Source organism: Heptranchias perlo, chromosome 7 (assembly GCF_035084215.1).
Source record: "Heptranchias perlo isolate sHepPer1 chromosome 7, sHepPer1.hap1, whole genome shotgun sequence".
In the NCBI taxonomy this organism is placed as follows: domain Eukaryota; kingdom Metazoa; phylum Chordata; class Chondrichthyes; order Hexanchiformes; family Hexanchidae; genus Heptranchias; species Heptranchias perlo.
Window position 1 is genome coordinate 25,765,183 of NC_090331.1, and position 23,540 is coordinate 25,788,722.

At 42.2% G+C, this 23,540-nt stretch overlaps 1 protein-coding gene across 1 annotated transcript in view; it reads right to left on the reverse strand.

Annotated features, from left to right (window-relative positions):
• Positions 1-23,540, reverse strand: part of arhgap15 (Rho GTPase activating protein 15) — a 576,367-nt gene that overhangs the window by 426,346 nt on the left and 126,481 nt on the right. The window contains exon 6 of the mRNA XM_067987193.1: positions 11,761-11,848. Coding sequence (XP_067843294.1) covers positions 11,761-11,848 — 88 coding nt within the window. The remainder of the gene's footprint in view (positions 1-11,760; positions 11,849-23,540) is intronic.

The window sequence follows — 23,540 nt, forward strand, 5'->3', positions numbered from 1 at the left end:
TTCATCTCAGAAGAAGCTGTTATTCTCAAAGCTCTTCAGATCCATAAACCACAGTTTCTTGCATTAGTCATTTGCCTAATTTTGTAGAAAAATAAAACTGCCAGCAAATGCTATTTTTAGGCCTCGTAAAACATTGTTAATGGAGTTTTATTAATATATCGATACAGCTGGTCTTCATTTTAAAATGAACGTGCAGAAACCAAAGGAACACAAAGGACTACTGGAAGAATCAACTAATTTTACATTAAGCCATAACCAGGTCAAATAGGTCAACTGGATCTTGTCTGATTGGGAACTTATTGTGCCAGCTTTTCAAAAGAAGGTGCTGTTCTTCCACTGTTGGATCCCATGACATTATGAACTGACTATTGGAATTCATGACAATTATGAAGACTTCCTACCACATGGTCCCATACCAACCTCTTACTAGTGTACCGATGCTGGTAAGTTTATCTTGGATTTTGTTGCTGCCTTTTCTGAGCCATTTCACCTAGTCACCATTCCACCCCCCCCCCCCCACCCCCATGGCCGTCACTCCTCATCACCTCGCCACTGCTTCTTTTCATTTTGCTACCACTTCCACAAAGATGGAAGTGGGTTAGAGTTAGGGCTGAGCTTTGACTGTCTACTGTGCTGTTTCTTCGAGGTAGGCTGATCAAATCTGGTAAATTGGTTTTATTCTGAATGAGCAAGGACTAGGATTGAGGAGGAATGAATGTTTCATCAATATAATGACAGATTCGACAAGCTTTGTAAACAGTGAAGCTTTTAAAACAACTCAGTGGTCGCTCCCATTGTGATAGCAGTTACCTCCAGCAAAGAGGATACATTAGCAGTTAGAAGTTGAAAAATACGGGGTCAAGTTATCGATGCTAATGTTTATAGAACATCTGAAAACTTATGAATGGAGTAGGCTGCCTGACATGGACATGTAACAACATTAAACAAAGAATGCAGAGAGAACTCTATTGTTGCTGTTGACTCAGCAGCTTAGGTAACCCATTTGAAACAGGAATCATCTTCTGGTGTGGATGTTTTAACAGTTTGTTATGGACAATTCCTGAATCCCAGGTCTCAAGCAAATGGTGGAAAGCTCCTGAATTCCAATTTCATCTACCTTCACAAATTGAACAGGCTGAAAGGAAAATATATGCGTAAATTGAGGCTTAGAGGTAGGGCTTAGACTGAGGTTTTGGCATGAGGGCCAGGGTTAAGGTTGGGCTTAATCTTAGGGTTAGAGTGAATGTTTTTCAGCAGTGAATTTATTTGAAAAGGGGAGGTGCTGCACTATATGGATTCAATGGGGCAAGAGCAGTGCGGGCAGGGCACATAAGGCCATAAGAAATAGGAGCAGGCGTAGGCCATAAGGCCCCTCGAGCCTGCTCCGCCATTCAATAAGATCATGGCTGATCTTCAACCTCAACTCCACTTTCCCGCCCAATCCCAATATCCCTTGATTACCCTAGAGTCAGAAATCTATCTATCCCAACCTTGAACATAATCAACAAATATCCACAGCCCTCTGGGGTAGAGAATTCCAAAGATTCACAGCCCTCTGTGTGAATAAATTCCTCTACATCTCAGTCTTAAATGGCCAACTCCTTATCCTGAGACTATGCCGCCTAGTTCTAGACTCTCCAGCCATGGGAAACTACCTCTTAGCATCTACCCTGTCAAGGTGGAGAGATCTGAAACAGGGCTGATATATCTTATGATATCAGCTTGAGGCTGAACCACCAGCACTGCTGATGTTACTGTATCTCTCTCCACCAGTCTACTTTGCCATTACCTATGCTGCCAGTGCTTCATCTTGCCGTCAAGCCAATAACTAACCGTGCAGTTCAATAACAAAGGGATCAGATCAGTGACAAGAAAATATTTGTGAGGTGCAATGGCTTACACATATTCATCGTTCATTTCTAAATGAATTTTTGCAAACTGGTGGATCTCTCATTGCTTGCACACAGGAAAAAGAAAGAACTTGCATTTATATAGTGTCTTTCATGACCTCAGGACGTCTCAAAGCGCTTTACAGCCAATGAAGTATTTTTGAAGTGAAGACACTATTGTAATGTAGGGAGCGTGGCTGCCAAAATGCACACAGCAAGGTCCTTGGGATCTTTTACGTCCACTTGAGAGGGCAGACGGAGCCTCGGTTTAATGTCTCATCCAAAGGACGGCACCTCCGACAGTGCAGCACGCCCTCAGTACTGCACTGGAGTGTCAGCCTAGATTGTCAAGGTATGCACTGGGGTAGATTTTCGTCTTCAACCCCTTGCCGGTAATCTGTGGAGTACATGGCCCACTCTTTACAGAACCTGTCTGGTTTTCGTTCCATTGATTCCATAAGGAGTGAGAGCACTTTAAAGATTTTATTTTATTGCATTAAAAAATTTCCCTCCCTTATTGCAATTTGGTCAATGTAAAGTGACAGAGCACAATCCACATTAATTATGTAAAATGTTGGTAATCTGGATCTAGGTATAAATGAAAACAAGCCACACAATGGTCTGAATGGAACAGGGACACTAATTCTAAACCTAACACCTGAACAATCAAATAATTATCCAAAAGAAGAAAACAAATTGATATGGTTTGAAGCAAATGACAATGAATAATCATTATTATAATCATGCTGAGCTTCTTTAAAAAATAGGAGAGTTAAAGCACCTATCTAAATGTATGAAGTTGTTATCGCTCAAACTTGAATAGTAGATACAGTTGTAAACCAGTTCTAGATAATTACCAGCTAGATATCACACATTCCGTTCATGGATTCACTAATTTACTGATTGGTTAAATTTGTTTATCAGTCCATGTTTTATGGCTTGTGGTACTTGACTATAACTCCCTCAATGTATGTAAACTAAAGCATCTATAATGGGGTTAGATCCATTAAATGCAGTACTTAGGCTCTTTTTTTACTGTGTTTTAGTAAACACTAGAACAGCCTAAGTGATTGAGTAAATTCCACTTATCACATAAATTAAGGTTTACTGTCTAATTTGTTTATATGTCTCTGTTATAGCTTTCTCTTTGCTGTCACTGAAGCTTGGACTGATTAGTTAAATTATACTCAGTGTAAGGTAAACTTCATTTGAATACATATTCTAATTCTGTGTTCTGACATTACTAACTGGAAATAATGTTCCACATCACAGTACTGGTCCAGTATTGCAGTTAATTTTAATTCTCAGCATTTGTTTTTGACAACGTTTTAGTGATGATGACTTTTCGTTGACCCTGACAGTTCCTGTTAACTTTTTCAAAATACAATACACTTTTTGTTATACCTTATCTGTATTTTCTTGTATTTAAAAGAAACATTTGACCTGAGGCATGATGGTGGTGTAGCAGTAAGAGCACTTGTTTCACAATCTCAATGTCGCAGGTTTGAGTTCCGTGACTGCTTCATAACCGAATCTGCCAGCCTTTCCACCCCATAAGCTACAAAGTCTGATAAGTCCAATTGCTCTGATTGTACAGTAACTCTGAGATGATATACGCCTGAGATCACAGTCATGTACACTCTTTCACAGCAGATATAGCAAAATTTATCCATCTTGTACTTGTCAGTTTTATTGGTTACAGACTTGGAGCATGTCAAGTTTGCTATTTACTTAAAAAAAATTCTCAATAAACTACCCTGCTCTAAATTCCAATTCATAGCAATTGAATTGGGTTCAGTAGTCTAAACTGGCCTTCACTGGTCCCAACTGGAATTTCAACAAGATATTAATTCAAACATCTCAGCCTGGCTCAATCATGATCAAATTTGTCAGCTGGATTACAAAATGGAGGCTCTCTGAGTGTGGTTCCATTATACTTGAGGAGAGAAGAAAAAATTGATAGTGTCCAACTTGTCATTTACAAGTGTATGTTCTGCTGGTCAATGGTGGAGCAGTTTTATTTTCTGCACTCACTGACTTGATCCCCTTTTTCGGTCGAAAATACAGCTCACCTCCATGTTTCCTCCTTCAGCTCAGAGATTACGACAGTAGGGGGTTATCCAATCTGCCAATAATAACAGAATCTAAACTCACAGAACTACAAGTGGTGTTGGTTTCTCTCTCTCCAGGAGCTGAGGCATCCTTCAATAATGTGAAACGTCCATTGAATTACTGAGTACTTGGTGAACTTGTGCTGACCAGCGTGAGACTAGGGGCTCAATTTTGAAAGGGCGTCGGGATGGCAGCAGTAGTGGGGGGGGGGGGGGGGGCGGTCAATGGGCGCGCAGCAAACCCGGATAATAAAACTTACCTTTCCCCACGCGATTGCGACTTAATTGGCGGCCATTAACGTGGCTTTCGAGTTTGCCATCCGAAAGCTGCGCAGTGGGCGGACTGCGCACCCGCATGAGAGGCTGTCAGCTGGAGAGTCTAGATTTAAAGGGCCATTGCTCCAATGGCTTTTGCTGGAGCAAAGACCAAAAAGACAAAATAGGGCAGCGCAGGGGCAAGGCTGCTCCAAGATTTAATGATGCCTCACTTCAGGTGCTACTGGCCGGGGTGAGGAAGAGGAGGAGGGAACTGTTTTACCCAGCCGACGGGATGAAGTTCCCTGTCTCTGCCACCAAGAAGGCCTGGCTCGAGGTGGCAGAGGAGGCGGCCAGCAGGAGCAACATATCCTGCGCCTGAGTCCAGTGAAGGAAGCGTTTCCATGACCTAACTAGGTCAGCAAAAGTGAGTACACTTACTGACACTCCTGCATTCTGTGTTGCACATCAGCCCCCCAACCCCATCACTCCTCACACCCACTTAAGGCTCATCCTCAACTTACCTCCCCATTTGTGACCCCACCACTACCACTCACCCCAATCCTGATCCATCATGGTGTCTCTGTCTCATACTCACCCTCTGATGCACCTCTTTCATGGTCAGCCTCACCCAAGGCAATGCATTCATCGGTCGGCCACTTCACCATCACTCACTCAAACATCTGTACTTTCTCCCCTTCTAGGAGAAGAGAGTGCAAAATGCACGCGAGAGGACGAGGACTGGAGGGGGGCCACAACAAGTAGTGGTCCTCACAGATGCAGAGAAGGAGGTGCTGGAGCTCAGCCGCATCCTCGAGTGCCTGTCCATTGGGGACGCCGAGACTGGCACCCCACAAACATCTGGTGACACAACTTTAACATTCATCACACACAACATGAATTGATTTTAACAATGCTTGGCATATTGAACACCTCAGAATGTTCATCGCAACATGACACACCAGTGATGATGCTTAATATTGCCTTCTGCTCTCTCACAGGCCCCTCAACGACTGCAGTGACAGCAGAGGGCCATTCCTCAGAGGAGCTCCAGGCCTCTGAGGGCGCACTGTCACATCTTAGCGAGCCATCCACCAGCGCAGATACTCACACTCGGTGGGTCCGAGTAGTGAGTTAGCTGGGTTGGCACCTGGTGAGTCACCACACACGAGTGAGCACGAGCAGACACTGGTGGCAGGGGCAGCTATGGAGAGTCTGCATCAGTGGGCACACTCCTCTCCAGGATCTGCTCAGCCGGACGCAGATGAACCCCGGGGGCCATCTTTTAAAAGGAGAATGATCGAGGGACAGCAACGCATTTGCGAGGTACTGGAACAGGTGCCACGCACACTCTCCACAATAGCGCAGAGGATGGAGGAGTCCAATTCCTGCATGAGTGGAATGGTGGCACTGGTATGTGAGGGAATCTCTGAGATAGAGTCTCAGGGACAGTAAGGGAATCTCTGAGATAGCGTCACAGGGACATGATCAACTGTCTGAGATAGCGTCGCACGTAACTGCCGAAAAGTCTGAGATAGTGTTGCAGGTAACTGCGGAAATGTCTGAGATAGTGTCGCAGATAGGTACGGGAATGTCTGCGATGGAGATCAGGCTAGCCTCCATTGAGCTTCAAGCACGGCTCACAAATGAGTCCATTCAGGTCCTGACAACGGCCGTTTGGACTCAGGGTGAACAACATTCTGCCGCTGACAGATACTTTAGAAGTGGCCTTCCAAGGCATCACACATGTCCACTAAACTGTTGTCCAGCAGGGTGGTAGGAGTGATGTGGGCCTGACTCAGGAGAGGGATGATAGCGAAAGCGGACATGGAGGTGGGGACGCCACTCAAAGCTCTCCCACGTCTCACCTGTTGCCCCCCTCTCAAACAGTACGTGCGATGCTGCCACCTCTCCAGGTGGCCAAGTCAGCTCCTGCACAGGTGCAGGTGGAGCAGTCTTTGGAGGGGCCCTCACAGGCTCCAAAACCCAGAAGGTGTAGGCCGAAAGCATCTAAGCAGTCAGGGCGTGAACATGAGCAACCTGCCACTACCTCTGCTGTAGCCACAGGGGATGCACCACGTAGAAGTAGTAGGAAGAGAAAGGCTAAGGTTTTGTGATCACGAAGGGTATGCACAAGGGTGAGTGACAGACTGTCATGTTTTTCATTTATATTTGGTTTTTGGTAAAGTCACATTAAACGTTATCATTCTCACCACTACTGCCAAGTCTTGCCCATTCTTGACTGGCTTTTGTGATAGCGCCCTTTCATGTGCTTCACCATGAACGGGGACACTTGATGCCACCCAGTGGCTCACTTTACAGTGGGTGTATGTGTAGTTGCAGGATTGTTTTGTACAGGGGGGAAGTGGGGGAGGGAGGCTGGTCTTTCCAGGTGGTGTGAGGACTGGACCCTTCTCTCTTTCTGACCTTACGAGAACCGTTCACATATGAGTGATCCCCTAGCCTCACGAGCAGCCAGGTGAGCCGCTGTTCTGCCCATGGGTTCGTCCTCCTCCTCCTCCTTCTCCTGCTCCTCCTCAATGTGGATGGTAGATGTGGATGGTGGATGAGGGGACGGGGCCTCCTCAACCAGTACCCCTCTCTGTTGCGCCATGTTGTGCAGGAAACAACACACTACTATAATGCGATCTGGTGCATATTGAAGTGCTTCCCCAGAATGATCAAGGCACCAAAATCGCATCTTGAGCAGCCATATCACATATTCAATTATAGACCTGTTGGTGATGTGGCTGTCGTTGTATTGACGCTGTTGTTCGCTGATGGAGTTCCTCAGAGGTGTCATGAGCTACGCGTGCAGGGGGTAACCCTTGTCACCGAGGAGCCAGCCCTTAAAGATGTTCGGTGCACGGAAGAGGCCCGGGATGTTGGATTCCCTCAGAATGAAAGAATCGTGGCAGCTGCCAGGGAATCTGGCGCACATGTAGAGGAATCTTTTGCGGTGGTCACAAACAAGCTGAGTGTTGATGGAGTGATACCCCTTTCTGTTGATGAATAGTCCTGGCTCATGTGGAGGTGCTCAGATTGCTATATGGGTGCAATCGTTTGCACCCTGTACCCATGGGAAGCCAGCCACAGAGTGAAATCCCTCTGCCTTCTCCGTCTGGCTGAGGTCGTCCATGGGGAATTTGACGTATTGCGAGGCCCTGTGAAACAAGCCGTCGGTGATCTGCCTTATGCACTTTTGTTCAAATGACTGAGAGACCCTGGTGATGTCACCAGTGGCACTCTGGAATGATCCGGAGGCAAAGTTGAGGGCAGTGGTGAATTTAACTGCGACGGGTAATGAGATGCCGCCAGGTCCAGCCGGGAGCAGCTCAGCATGAAGGAGGTTGCAGACGTCTGCGACCACCTGGCGACTCACTCTCAGCCTCCATGTGCACTGCTCCTCAGAGAGATCCAGGAAGCTGAGCCTCGGTCTGTAGACCCTCTGCCGAGGGTAGTGCCTCCTGCGATGTCACTCACTCTGTTGTTGCCCACTGTGCTCTTGTGCAGGTGCCTGTGGCACAGCACCGTGTTGTGGAGCTCCAAGTGGCAGAAGTGCCCCCATGCCTGGCGAGGATGGTGATGTTCCTCGTCCACGGATGTAGTGGTGAATGCAGCCATCGTGCCCCCCAATCCTGATGGTGTCAGTTTGAGGTGGTCTGAAAAGTTGGTAAATCTCATTGAAACATATAAAATTCTGACAGGGCTAGACAGACTGGATGCAGGGAGGATGTTTCCCCTGGCTGTGGGGTCCAGAACAAGGGGTCACAGTCTCAGGATACGAGGTACGACATTTAGGACTGAGATGAGGAGAAATTTCTTCACTCAGAAGGTGGTGAACCTGTGGAATTCTCTACCCAGAAGGCTGTGGAGGCCAAGTCACTGAATATATTTAAGAAGGAGATTTCTAGACACAAAAGGCATCAAGGGGTATGGGGAGAGAGTGGGAATATGGTATTGAGATAGAGGATCAGCCATGATCATATTGAATGGCCTACTCCTGCTCCTATTTTCTATGTTTCCATATGTGTAAGCAGAAGAATTCTGAGTGGAAACCAAGAATTTTCAGTCTAAATCACAAAGATCTCTCTGCCAAAAGTTTGCTTAAGAGAAATTGCCCTGCTGCAATAACTGACCTTTTCTCCCCATCTGTCAAACAGGCATTTAAATGTCCAAATGGCTGCCGGCTGAAACACGGCTCCTTCACCATGGCGTGCTTCAGATGCCATGGGAAATACGCTGAGGCAGAGTTAAAATCTTTTCACTGCCTCAATCAGCATAAAATTTAGTAGTTTAACAAGTTCAACTCCCTTAATTACTGCTTTAAATATCAGCCCGTCGGTTTTAATTGCCGGCAGGACGTCTGGCTTCCTGAAGCGCTCGCGCACCCAGATGCATCTGGGTCAAATGCGGAAGTCGGCGGGTTGGAGCCGGGATTCATTCCCGCTCCGGATTTCTCCGATTTTCTTGCCCCCCCACCCCCCCCCCCGGACTTGGCTTTCAAAATTGAGACCTAGGACTCAGATCCTTGTGACTATATGGTTTTGAGACAGCTGTTCTATTGTCAGTGCTACAGGGCTTCCCTGGGGCAAAAATGATGGTGGTTATGGAGATGTTTAAAATCTGGATATGTATTCATATCTCCTGACCAAAGCATCTTGTATCAAGCCAAATGGTCTTGTGATCTCCCAATTTAGAAAACTGGAGATGGAATTTATGAAATATTTAACTTAAAATCTCAATTGTTTGTCCAATTTTATTTCAATTATTGTCATCATAATTACTGATGTAGAAGTGATGTTTGATGTAAAGGAAATCTTTTCAAACTTTACATTTTTTTTTAGCAAAGGTGATCTCTAATTTTAATATGCCAGGTTTGATTTGAATGATGAAAGTGCATTAAATTAAAAAGACTGAATGTGTGTATTATCCTGATTTTTTTCATAGCATTTGCACATTTCAAAATATGAAAGTTTTTGTCATTCTCCGACTTTAGTTTTTTCATTTTATATTGAAAATTCTCAAAATTGATGAAGTGTAAATGACACAGAATATATCAATCTGAATAAAAATTTGCCTAAGAGGAGCCCAATGGTAGAGTGGTAAAATATTTGTTTCACACATCTGTGGCTACGAGTTTAAGTCTTGATACTCATTCTGAGAGGAATGTGCTGCATTCTGCAGTAACCGTCACATTTTAAATAGATAGTATTTTCCTGGCTAACTCTGTGAATCTCTTATTGTAGTTGTTGTTGTTCACATATCATCACACTTTTCCCTTGGAGAATAGTGGGAAGTAGTGGGAAGATTCACAGACTGATTGACAGTCTGACTGGCCGCAACATGAACACTCCTCCATGGCAGTAACCGCCTTTACACCAGCCGATAGAATGGTTCGTCCTAAATGGCGGAATGATTTTATGGACTCCCACAACCTATTTGATGAGGGAGAGCCACCCACACCCACTGGACGCAAGACTGTGATGCAAGGTTCACTAGATTGAATTCTGGGATGAGAGGGTTGCCCAAGAGGAAAGGTTAAGTCGAATGGGCCTATACTCTCTGGAGTTTAGAAGAATGTGAGGTGATTTCATTGATTCATACTAGATTCTGAGGGGGCTTGACAGGGTAGATGTGAAGAGGTTGTTTCCCCTGGCTGAAGAGTCTAGAACTAGGGGGCATAGCCTCGGGATAAGGGGTCGGCCATTTAAGATTGAGATGAGGAGGAATTTCTTCACTCAGAAGGTTGGGAATCTTTGGAATTCTCTACCCCAGAAGGTTGTGAATGCTGAGTCATTGAGTGTATTCAAGGCAGAGCTAGAGAGATTTTTGGTCTCTAGGGGAATCAAGGGATAAGGGGAAAGTGGAGTTGAGGCCAAAAATCAGCCACGATCTTATTGAATGGCGGAGCAGGCTCGAGGGGCCGTATAGCCTACCCCTGCTTCTATTCCTTTTGTTCTTATGTATCCCACTGGATTTCAACCCAGAATTCAGAGCTGGAGCTCCAGTCTCCACTCGCCAGGACTGGCTGGAGCGGGATTCAAACCCTGCATCTTCTGACTTAGAGGCGGAAATTCTACCACTAAGTGAGAGGCTCACTCCTTTCTAGTGTAGCTGTGGTAACATTACTAATAGGAAAGGACAAATAATTATTTTCTTGAAAAGTTCTTTAATGTTTGAAAAAGGTGATTTTTTTTTTCTAACTGCAATTTTTAAAAAAACTGCAAAAAACATCTAAGGATACAAATGTTATTGTATAAATGCTTAATACACTTCTACCAAATCCCTCTCCACCATTATAAAAGAACTGTTAAGCTTTCAAAGTTTTGAACTTTCTTATTTTTTTCACTGAATACCTTTAATAAGGTGTTATTATGGGCAATGTCTTCTCAGAATAGATTCTTCAGAAGAATTTATTTATTCAAACCACAGATCACAGCAAAACAAATAACGGTAAAATATAAACACATCACTGTTAAAGTATTGATATGACAGCCATCAGCGACACATGTACAGAATGTGCTAACTAGTTTTTCACATATATAATAATTGTCTCTGGCTTCTTTAAAAGGATCAGTTTAACAGATCCAAATGGTTGTACAAATATAGGTTTTTCTATGTGGTATGTTTTATTCTTTACAAAAATTTTTACCTGAACTCTACATTAATAAATACAAATAAAATAAAATGTTTATTTCTGGGTGCTTGCCGGTTTCTTTTAATTTACTAAATTTTAATAGAGTTGCTTGCTTGTAATTTTATGGTTGCTTCTTCCCTTTGTTCACATTTGTCAACCCAGTTGGGGAGGAAGCCTCTTCTTTCGGCTATTAACTCCATGTGGGAGGCTATGATATACAGTGTGCATTTCCTGTAGCGCTTAACATTTCAGTTTCTTTGATAGATATCTTGGTCATTTTGTCAGAATTAATATGGGAGCTGCATGTTATAAGCTGCCAAAATGCCTGCATGACAATTGGATGTAATGGATTTTAGTCAACTGCTACATCAAAAGAGTTTATTCATTTTGACTCCTGCACAGAGTGCACCTTCCCAGCCGCACATCACTTCAATAAGGTCTGGCAGGTCCTGCCCACCCCTGAGAGCTCTTAGCAGTGGGCTATCGTCAAAGGCAGCTCTCTTCTACCCACACTGTGTCACTGACTGCTCCCTGGCCTTGATCCCACATGGAGGTGAGTGCCTTTCTTTTCCCTGAGCATCTCTCAGCTGCAAGGTAACAACTGCTGCCACACACTCAAAATCCTTGATTTTTTTTTTACCCATGTCTGTCACAGTTAATTAATGCCAACTGCATGGGAAAGAAAATCGGTGGTCTTGTGTCTTCCTTAGGGCTCGGCTTTATTCAACACTGCAGTTATTCGTATCCCACCTTCAAACTGACTAACAGACAGCATGAGACATTTAGCTGCAGATCAAAGGCTGCACGTCAAGTGCAGGTCTCACTTTAACAAGATGTCACAATAGATATCTTTATAAGAGCTTACCAAACTGGCTAAAGTTTGTTGCTTGCGTTCTTTGTAGAATTCAATTTTGTTTCCCTCGAGGCAAACCCAAGAATTGGTCCAGTTTTTCCTGAAAAAGAAATAAGATCTTGATACTCTCGGACCAAATGTGCAGAATATTCATAATTATCAATCTTAGTGCAATGCCTCATCAATTAATCTGTTAATAATCAGTCTCAAGAGGTTTGTTGTTATATTTGGAACCAGATAATTATATACTTGAATTTCATTTGCTTTTCTTCTGCTACACCTAGAACACAAAACAAACTGCTGTAACTTTAACGCTGAAACCTCTTCCCCCTGAAGTTTAGGGTTAGGGTTCAGACTAGAGATTAGCAGAAATTCAGAACTAACATGCCATCATTACAGAAAAAATGTGCTTTCATCTCATTTTTATGATCCTCATCATTCCCCACTGATTTCCTGGAAGTACTTTAGTGCTACAAAAACTTATATCCAGCTTACACCAATTTGCTTTGAAATTCTGCTACTTTTGAAACAGAGCAGCTCCATTAAGTTCACTCTAGTGTTAGGGACTTCCTTCATTATCTTTTAACCAGATATAAATCACAGAAAATGTGCTTTTAACACAACCAATCCTCTTGCCAAAAGGACCTTTAGTTATATCATAGCCCTTATACTTCAACCAGGATATACTTGAAGATTTTAAAATAAATTTCCCCTAATTTTCTCCTCCTCTCTCTTGAAAAATGCTGATTCAAGCTGGGGTATGGTTCCATGGATGCTAGTTACCCTTCAGTACTTGGATCAAACTGCCATTCTTCACATCTGAGCTTAGACAGTGAGTATTGGCAGGCTATTTGACTGTGATGGCATCACAGGCAAACCAATTCTGTCCTCAACTTATGTCCGTATATGAGCACAGTCTAGTAGTCGACTTAAATAATGATTGAGAGAGAGAGTTTTTTTTTTACTCACTCCAGGGATACTGAGGCTCCTAGAATTGCCCTGGTTGAGACCAGCTAACTCAGCACAGACCAGGATCTTCGTAGTCGGCACTGCTCAGTTCCAAACAATGTAGTACGTTTCCCAACTGAGCCAAGTGCTTGAAGGCATTTTAGATGAAAATTCCTGTTTCTGTTCCTTCATATGAGCATGGATTGCTTTCATGTGGAAGAATTATAAAAGTAATGCAACCACAAGGTAATGCCAATGCTATCTTACTAAAATTAGCACTAGACCTGGCAGGACTAGTAGTGAAAGAAAAAGAAAGAACAGGAAGTAAAGGACATGTCACATCTGGATCTATTCCTTAGCTCTGGTTCAAGCATAAGGTAGAGATACACATTGCAAAACAGATGCTCCATCCTGGAAATATCACCAGTTTGAGAACAGGATGTTACAACAGCTATAAAAAGACATATCTTTAGAAAGGTATATTATGTGTAGTCACAACAGTAGACAGTTCCAACAGCAGAAATCCATCTTGTACACCAATATTCTTCCCCTCAGTCTGTCCCTCACATATATGTTCACATTCTTCACACTTCAGGTACTAGCCTTTAATGAATCCCTTAATTGTATAGTTACTGAAAGAGTAAGTGTTCCACTAATATCGCAGATAGAGGTCACCATGTATCATTGAGCAACATTTTCAGGAAATATCTTTGATTTGTTCGACTGCATTCTTCATTAAGCAACACTCAGGTGCAGTTGGTACTTCTTTACAAAAAGAAAGTCAGCTCCACATCAGCTGAGAGACATTGCCTTTGGGTGACCATAAGACCATTAGCGGCAATTCAGCATGCATAAAGCTTCTATCCCAGCAGTCAGATTTTCCATGCTTAAGACAGTGCAGGCGGCAGTGTGGTGCATCTGGGGACAGTAACGTAATGGTAATGTTACTGGACTAATAATCTAGAGGCCTAGACTAATAATCTAATGTGGAGGATGTGAGTTCAAATCAAATGGCAGTTTGACAATTCAGTTTCAGCCAGTTTTAGGCAGGCAGCTGACTGGGCCCATGCAGATGAGGCCAGGAAGTTAAAAGCAGCTGGGATCAGGACAGTTTGCCACTCACTTTGGCCCCCCGTCTGCTCAATTCTCGTTCCGAGTTAAAATCGGGGTTAAAAATACACCACGTAGAGCTTATCTGCAGTATTAACAGAGCTACTATGCCATTACTAACATGTGTATATCAAAATGCATCATCTCATAAGCATATGATTACGTTATTATCAGTCAGATAACATAAGCTAGAATTCATCAAAATTCTGCCCTTCATATCATTAAAGGCTGACAAGTACCGAGTTACTTTAATACAACCAATAAAAATCTTTCCAGATTTTATAAAATTCAATGCTGACAATAGAAGTATTATAAACCATGACACCCAGTTCTTCTCATGACTTCATAATCTAACAATTCAGCATTCCAAAACGACAAACCTTTTCCATTTCCTGCTCATTTCTATAAAATGATATGAGCATATTTAACACGATTCTTGCTTACTCATCAATATGTGTAAACACACCTTATTTTCTTGCACTTTGCCTAGGTATGATTCTCCAAGCATTAGCTCTGTGTAAAGATCCAACTGTTGCTACCTCTCATCTTTGATTTGGTTGTTCGCGCAACATTTCTACCATCCTTTCATGATACTTCACTTGAACTCATCGGAGGAGCTATTCAGGCCACCTGCTCGGTGGAAATGTAGAAAAAGTGCCCCGAAAATGGACTTACTGCCCATTCTCGTTGACAATGTGGCAATGCTATTCTTCCAAGGGACTATCATTGGGCAGTCGGAGCGTCTGCCTGGATCAGGCAGTAGGCCCTTCTAATTTTCAAATTGGGGGCCTGTGATGTACTTAGGACCCCAATTACCATTTTAGGGCAGAACTAGATGGAGTGTGCTCCATGCACACTCTGCCCACTTTTAGCTGAAGAGAAGTCCAGAAGGTGGGGCTGATTTTAACTTGCTCAAATCGGAATTAACGAGGCATTAAATGCCTCAAAACAATGTTCGTAGACTTACCGCCCCCTTAACGCTGTGCTGCTGCTGCTGCTATTTTTAAAGGGGTGCACCACAGGGCGCCTGAAGCACCTGCCTGTTTAAGACGGTACATTGTTTTGGGATGTCCTCGGACATACATAGGACCCTGACTGGCATATGGGGAGACAACTTGGCAGACCATGTGCTGTGCACTCTCCAACCAGCTTTACTGGCAGTGTAACAGCCCAAAAACATAAGTTTTAAATTATTTTTGTGGCGCCTGGAGGTGCAGGAGTGTTCCTACAGGCTCCATAAAAACACCATGGACCGCCACGCATCGAGTCCCCACCCCCCAACAGAACTCCCCCACCAGTCGACCGCCTGATAGTCAAAATCACCCCCATCATCTTTGATCATATATATTTTTTATTTTGTTTATGGATTGGTTTATATTTTCTACTTCCTTTTATAAGTGTACTTAATATCACAAATCTAGCTGTAAAATTGAGCAGAATATTACTATAAAGGATACCGCTATATATAAAAGCCAGAATCACTAACCAAGCACAGCTAACATTTGGAGGTCAGAGATCATAAACAGGCATCAGTGACACAAATATAGATGGCAGGAATCTCTGTAATGTTTTGAAACTATATGACTGGGATGCACTTTTTAGGTGTACATTAATATCAATGCCTATATACAATGTACTTGAGAAGCATAGTTAACCAGTTTAACATAATGTTATGTGTCTATAGGGGGCAGAAAAAGCCGCTTTTCTGTGTGACATTTCTTCAAATAGCCACCAGATGGTAGCAAAATCAGCAGCACTCGTGAAACGGAGATGCAAGGAAAATACCAAATGCTAGTTTTATTATTTCTTAAAAGCCCAGTTTATTGTGCAGTAAGTAACATCTGTATAATTAGGATGCCCAGAACGTGAACTCCTCTAGGATTTCACAGATGACTGATATGTACAGAAGAGATTTATGAACAGGTCTGCTGAGAATCAAATGGAAGCAAAGGTGGTGTGAGCCAGGTTGAATTTATTACATTTGTCTTTTTTTCTTACTCTTCCTGCCTGTTCCTGTTAACACATTAATCTATTCTGAAACGGCTAGATCAAAGTAATCATCACTGGAACTGAAAACCAGAGAGTAGGTGAAATAAAAGGCAGACAACCTATTTTTTTTTTAAACACAATTTCAAATGACTTCAGGTATAATAATTGTAGCTCCTGACAGAAATGACTGGTACTGATATTCATTTTAGCACAGTTAAATCCTGATCAATCAGTAAATACTGAGGTCTGCTGAGAAATCCAGTGCTTTGCCAGTGTATTCGGATTATGTTTGGATCAGCAATTCCACAGAATGGAGATGAAGAGAGTGTTTTTTTTTTAAATCATACATTTATTTATTAAAGAATTCAAAATATTCTCCTATTTATTCCTGCTTATTTTGTGTTTTCTATCTTAATGTAGCTTGTTTAATGTTCATACTTATTTTCAGGTTAAAGGACTTCAGTTGACTTGAATTTAACTTACAAATACTTAAAGTTTTTCCCAGTTATGAAGTGTTAATTTCTAGCTCCCATGGACACATCAGTTGAATGGTACTGACCTTTTGAGTTAATTTTTTGTTCTATTTACATTAAAGTGAGATAATTGCTGCATACTTGTAAATATACATTAGAATTTGTGCAAGGTTCTGGAGTTTTGCACATTGTTAATGAAGTTACTGTGCCCTTAAAATGAGTTAGCACATTTTTTTTTCAATTCAGTGGTATAGTATTGGCTGATCACTAAAATCAGCCAATAAAGAAAACAAAAAAGGGATCACAGCCAGTAGAATATATTCACCAGTCATCATAAAAGTCCATTGGTGAAGAAAGTGTAGCTATCAATAAGAATGGGTAATACAGTGGGTTAACACCTTTGGGATCTAAGTTTGAATCAAACCACATCGCTGGGTTACAATATCTTGTTTAGTGCACGCAAAGGACACTTAATGTGGAAATTTATTCAACTGTATCTGACACCAGCCAACCTCTCAGATTCTGAACTAGTTTAATTTTGCCTCAGCCTTTGTATGACACTGTGGTGTATACAGCTAGCATGACCTCCGCTTCTGAATTTTGTATACACCAAAACAATCCTGTTGATAACCTCTGCCTGTTTATGCAGCATTTGTCTACTGATTTAAATTGATATTTATTTTGATACAGAGAGATTTAAAAAATATATATTTTTGTATGCACACACACACACACACACACACACACACACACATTTGAACGGCACATTAAAAAAGAATCTGTTGGTTTGAGTTTAAAACCCATCTACCAGTGACAAAACAATGGACAAAGTAAGCTAGGGAAAAATCTGGACAATAAACCAACTACAGGAGGGTTCCAGCAATTGGGAAGCAGCAGCCATTTGTGTTTAAAATCTTTGTTCAAATTGAGAAAGCATGGCATGGGTTAAGGTTCCACCAACATTGAAAAGATTAGGAATGAAGACAGAATATATCAAGGAGTAGTGTTTAAGTGATGTCGAACATGGGTTTTAAAAGCTCGTGTCTTGATGGAGGAGGGAAAGAATGAGGGAACCAATAAGTTCCACAGTTTTAAGGTCCTAGAAAAGAATTAGTTAGAGTAGAAGACTGTGCAATGAATCTTGATTTCAAGTCAAGGAGAGGGTAAGTGTGTAGCACCTGCTGGTTCATGAATTAACTGGAAAAAATATATTGGATTCGTATGCAAATCCCAATGAGCCCAACGTCATGTAAGTAGAATCAATATTCATTGGAACAGACTGCAACATTTAAAAGCAGTTCCGTGGTACTGTTTTCAAATAGTGCAGTCTGTTCCTTAGGCACACGGATTTACTTCTACAGAATATATTTTACAGACTCATGAAAAGGTATTTATTTTCCTATATATGTAATATCTTGCACAGAATTAAAGAATCACTCATGAAAACAGTGACGATTTTTGAATGTTTGACAAACTCATTTATAGCTATCTAACCTTCTACTACATAAATTACATAGAATTTACAGCACAGAAACAGGCCATTCAGCCCAACTGGTCTTTGGCAGCGCTTATGCTCCACACGAACCTCCTCCCACCCTATTTCATCTAACCCTATCTGAATATCCTTCTATTCCTTTCTCCCTCATGTACTTATCTAGCTTCCCCTTAAAGGCATCTATGCTATTCGCCTCAACTACTCCATATGGTAGCAAGTTCCACATTACTAGCTTAGTGATCACCACAGCATAAAATTATCAGCTCTCTTTTCATGGGATCCTGAACAAGAAAATTACTCTGGACACAACTGTTTAATATTTAGGCAGCAAAATGCTTCAAAAAAACACAGAACACAACATTGTGTTACTAGACAGCAATGGATTAAAGAGATTTTTATTTTGAAATTGTGCTATGACCCACCTTTTAACTTTCTTCATTTTGCTGTACCGGGGAGATTTGAATGCCATAATGTTTCCCGGGTTAAATCATTTTCCGATCCTCCCTGGCTACAGGCGTGGTGCTGGAGGATTGCTAACGTTGTACGTTGTTTAAAAAGGGAGGAAGACATAAACTGAATAATTTTAGGCCAGTCAGTCTAACCTCGATGGTGGGCAAATTATTGGAATCAATTCTGAGGAGCAGCATAAATAGTCATTTAGAAAGGCACTGGCTAATCAAGGATAGTCAGCATGGATTTGTTAAGAGAAGGTCGTGTCTTAATAACTTGATTGAATTTTTTGAGGAGGTAACCAGGAGGGTCAATGAGGGTAATGCATTTGATGTAGTGTACATGGATTTTAGCAAGGCTTCTGACAAAGTCCCACTGGTCAAAAAAGTAAAAGCCCTTGGGATCCAAGGGAAATTGGCTAGTTGGATCCAAAATTGGTTCGGTGGCAGGAAGCAAAGGGTAAAAATTGACGGGTGCAACTGGAAGGCTGTTTCCAGTGGGGTCCCACAAGGCTCGGTACTAGGTCCCTTACTTTTTGTGGTATATATTAATGATTTGGACTTGAATGTGAGGGGCTTGATCAAGAAGTTTGTGGGTGATACAAAAATTGGCCGTGTGGTTGATAGTGAGGAGGAAAGCTGTAGACTGCAGGAAGATATCAATGGACTGGTCAGGTGGGCAGAAAAGTAGCAAATGGAATTCAATCCAAAGAAATATGAAGTAATGCATTTGGGGAGGGCAAACAAAGCAAGGGAGTACGCAATAAATGGGAGAATACTGAGTGGTGTAGAGGAACAAAAGGACCTTGAAGTGCATGTCCACCGATCCCTGAAGGTAGCACGACAGGTAGATAAGCTGGTTAAAAAGGCATACGGGATAATATCCTTTATTAGCCGAGGCATAGAACATAAGAGAAGGGAGGTTATGCTAGAACTGTATAAAATATTGGTTAGGCCACAGCTTGAGTACTATGTACAGTTCTGGTCACTACATTACAGGAAAGATGTGATTGCACCTCAGAAGAGATTTACGAGGATGTTGCCAGGACTGGAGAATTTTAGTTATCAGAAAAGACTGGATAGGCTGGGTATGTTTTCTTTGGAACAAAGGAGGCTGAGGGGAGATCTAATTGAGGTATATAAAATTATGACAGGACTAGATAGAATGGATAGGGAGGACCTATTTCCATTAGCAAAGGGGTCATTGACCAGGGGGCATAGATTTAAAGTAATTGATAGAAGGATTAGAGGGGAGCTGAGGAGAAATTTTTTCACCAAGAGGGTAGTGGGCATCTGGAACTCATTGCCTGAAAGGGTGGTGGAGGCAGAAACCCTCAACTCATTTAAAAAGTACTTGGATGTGCACTTGAAGTGCCGTAACCTACAGGGCTATGGACCAAGTTCTGGAAAGTGGGATTAAACTGGATAGCTCTTTTTCAGCTGGCACGGACACAATGGGCTGAATGGCCTCCTTCTATGCCATAACTTTCTATGATTCTATGATTCTGTGACATTAACAACTGTTGCCTTGGAAGGAAATCCCTATCACCATTTACAGCTAAAGGCTACTCCTCAGAAGGGCAGAATTTAAAGATACCTTAATCAAAAAGAATTTATTGAGCATTGCCATCACATGAATGAATATATATTCCTGAAAGAAAAAGGAGTCTACACATTCCATTCAAAGTCCACCATGTTGATTGGTCGGGTGAGCTATAACTATTGCTATATCTGCTGCTATGAAAATTTTTACAAAACACTGGGTTTTTATAATTGCAAGTTCATAACTTCGGGGGGAAGATAAATGTATCACACAACTACAATGTGGCTTTAAAAAAATCTGTAAAAATAGATACAGGAAACAGATTACACAGCCCTACATTAGATACGGCTGTTTTTCTCTTTTCCTCCTTCTTGCTTTATCCATTCGATCATAGCCCCCACACCATACCGCCAGAGTTCTCCAAGGACCTATCTTTAGCCCATTCTCTTCCTCAGCTACATGCTGCTCCTTTGCGACATGAGTCTAGCTTCCACATGAACGCTGATGACACCCAGCTCTACTTCTCGGCCACATCTCTTGATGCCTCCACTGCCTCTGTGTTCTCAGACTGCTGGTCCGTCATCTAGTTTTGGATGAGCCACAAATTCCTCCAGTTAAATATGCAGAGGTGTGATCAAAATAATGGATGCTAAGAAGGAGATATTAGGAGGGGGGGAACCAAAATCTTTGTTGAAGAGGTGGGTGTTAACATAAGAAACATAAGAATTAGGAGCAGGAGTAGGCCATACGGCTCCTCAGCCAGCTCCTCCATTCAGTAAGATTATGGCTGATCTTCAAGCTCAACTCCACTTTCCTGCACTATCCCCATACCCCTTGATTCCCTCAGTATCCAAAAATCTATCAACCCCACTCCTGAATATACTCAACGACTGAGCATCCATAGCCCTCTGGGGTAGGGAATTCCAAAGATTCACAACCCTCTGAGTGAAGATGTTTTTCCTCATCTCTGTCCTAAATGGCCAACCCCTTATCTTGAGACAATGACCCCTAGTTCCAGACTCTCCAGCCAGGGGAAACAGGCAATCAGCATCTACCCTATCAAGCCCTCTAAGGATTTTACACGTTTCAATGAAATCACCTCTCATTCTTCTAAACCCCAGCAAATATAGACCCATTCTATTCAATCTCTCCTCATTGGACAACCCTCTCATCCCAGGAATTAATCTAGTGAACCTTCATTGCACCCCCTCGAAGGTAAGTATATCCTTCCTTCGGTAAGGAGAACAAAACTGTACACAGTGCTCCAGGTGTGGACCCCAATACAATTGCAGCAAGAAGTCCTAACTCTTATATCCCAACCCCTTTAAAGAGGATCTTTAAGGAAGAGTGAGAGGTGAAGAGGCAGAAGGGTTTAAGATGAATGGAATCAACGACAATGGGAAACAGGCAGAAAATGGCAGAGCAAAAGTCATTCAGCAGCAGTGGAGCAGAATCCAGAGGAGGATGGGGACCAGCAGAAACAGATCACCCCAACAATAGCACCAAAGCAGATTAATGGTTATATATCTCATTGTGGGAGCTTGCTGTGCACAAATTGGCAATTCATTGGCTGTGCAGCTCTTTGGGACGTTTTGAGGTTGTGAACAGTACTATATTAAATGCATGTCCTGTGTTCTTCTTTTGTGCCAATTTAAATCTATAGAGATTTTAACTTAAAGATCTTCTCTGCATAAAGAATTTTTTTTGTACTAACATTTTGGTAATCATTTTAAATTGATAATCCCTGTCACTGATTCCCCAGTCAAAAGAAAAAGAGAGCAATTTTAACTTCAGGCAGACAATGAGCTTGAGCAGTGTGAGTTAACGGTACAGATGTGCAATGTCAAAGCCCAGTGCTCGAAACTTAGACATGTGTGTTACACATGTGGGCAGCACACCTTAGGGGGAACATAACTGAAACCTGTGATGAAAGAAAAAGATCTTGGTATCATAGTTCATAACTCTCTAAAGGTGCACATAAAGCAATAGCTAACGTAAATACGGTACTGGGTTGCATTCTCAGGACTATTTCTTATAAAACAAAACATATCAGACGAGAAATTGGATCACTCAGCACCTTTTCTCATGGAGCAAAATGGCATTGAAGGGTCCAAATAAGAACATAAGAACATAAGAAATAGGAGCAGGAATAGGCCATCCGACCCCTCGAACCTGCTCCGCCATTCAACAAGATTATGGCTGATCTTCTACCTCAACGCCATTTTCCTGCACCATCCCCATATCCCTTGATGCCTTTAATATCTAGAAATCTATCGATCTCTGTTTTGAATGTACTCAATGACTGAGTCTCCACAGCCCTCTGGGGTAGAGAATTCCAAAGATTCACCACCCTCTGAGTGAAGAAATTCTTTCTCATTTCTGTCCTAAATGGCCTACCCTTTATTCTGAGACTGTGACCCCTGGTTCTAGACTCCCTAGCCAGGGGAAACATCCTCCTTGCATTAAGCCTTGTAAGAATTTTGTATGTTTCAATGAGATCACCTCTCATTCTTCAAATTCTAGAGAAACCGACCTAGTCTACTCAATCTCTCCTCATACGACAATCCCGTCATCCCAGGAATCAGTCTGGTGAACCTTCGTTGCACTCCCTCTATAGCAAGTATATCCTTTTTTAGGTAAGGAGACCAAAATTGGGACACAATACTCCAGGTGTGGTCTCACCAAGGCCCTACACAATTGCAGTAAGACATCTTTACTCCTGTGTTCAAATCCTCTTGTAATAAAGACCAACGTACCATTTGCCTTCCTAATTGTTTGCTGCACCTGCATGTTAGCTTTCAGTGGCTCGTGTACAATATAAGGACACCCAGGTCCCTTTGAACATCAACATTTCCCAATATCTCATTATTTAAAAAACTCTACATTTCCATTTTTCCTACCAAAGTGGATAACTTCACATTTTTCCACATTATATTCTATCTGCCATGTTCTTGCCCACTCACTTAGCCTGTCTATATCCCCTTGAAGCCTCTTTGCATCCACCTCAAAACTCACATTCCCACCTAGTTTTGTGTCATCAGCAAACTTGGAAAATTACATTTGCTTCCCTCATCCAAGGACTATGAATAGCTGGGGCCCAAGCACCAATCCCTACGGTACCCCACTAGTCACAACCTGCCAACCTGAAAAAGACCCGTTTATTCCTACTCTCTGTTTTGTATCTGTTAACCAATTCTCAATCCATGTCAGTATATTACCCCCAATTCCATGTGCTCTAACTTTGTTCACCAACCTCCTGTGTGGGACCTTATCGAAAGCCTTCTGAAAATCCAAATACACCACATCCACTAGTTCCCCCTTGTCTATTCTACTAGTGACATCCTCAAAGAACTCCAATAGGTTTGTCAAATATGATTTCCCTTTCATAAATCCATGATGACTCTGCCAAATCCTATTATTATTTTCTAAGTGTCCTGTTATCACATCCTTTATAATAGATTCTAGCATTTTCCCTACTACTGATGTCAGGCTAACAGGTCTGTAGTTCCCTGTTTTCTCTCTCCCTCCTTACTTAAATAATGGGGTTACATTTGCTGCCCTCCAATTTGCAGGAACCGTTCCAGAATCTATAGAATTTTGGAAGATGACAACCAATGCATCCAGTATCTCTATAGCCACCTTTTTCGAAACCCTGGGATGTAGATCATCAGGTCCTTGGGATTTACTGACTTTCAGTCCCATTAATTTCTCTAATACTATTTTTTTACTAATACTAATTTCCTTCAGTTCCTCATTCTCGCCAGATCTTTGGTTCTCTAGTATTT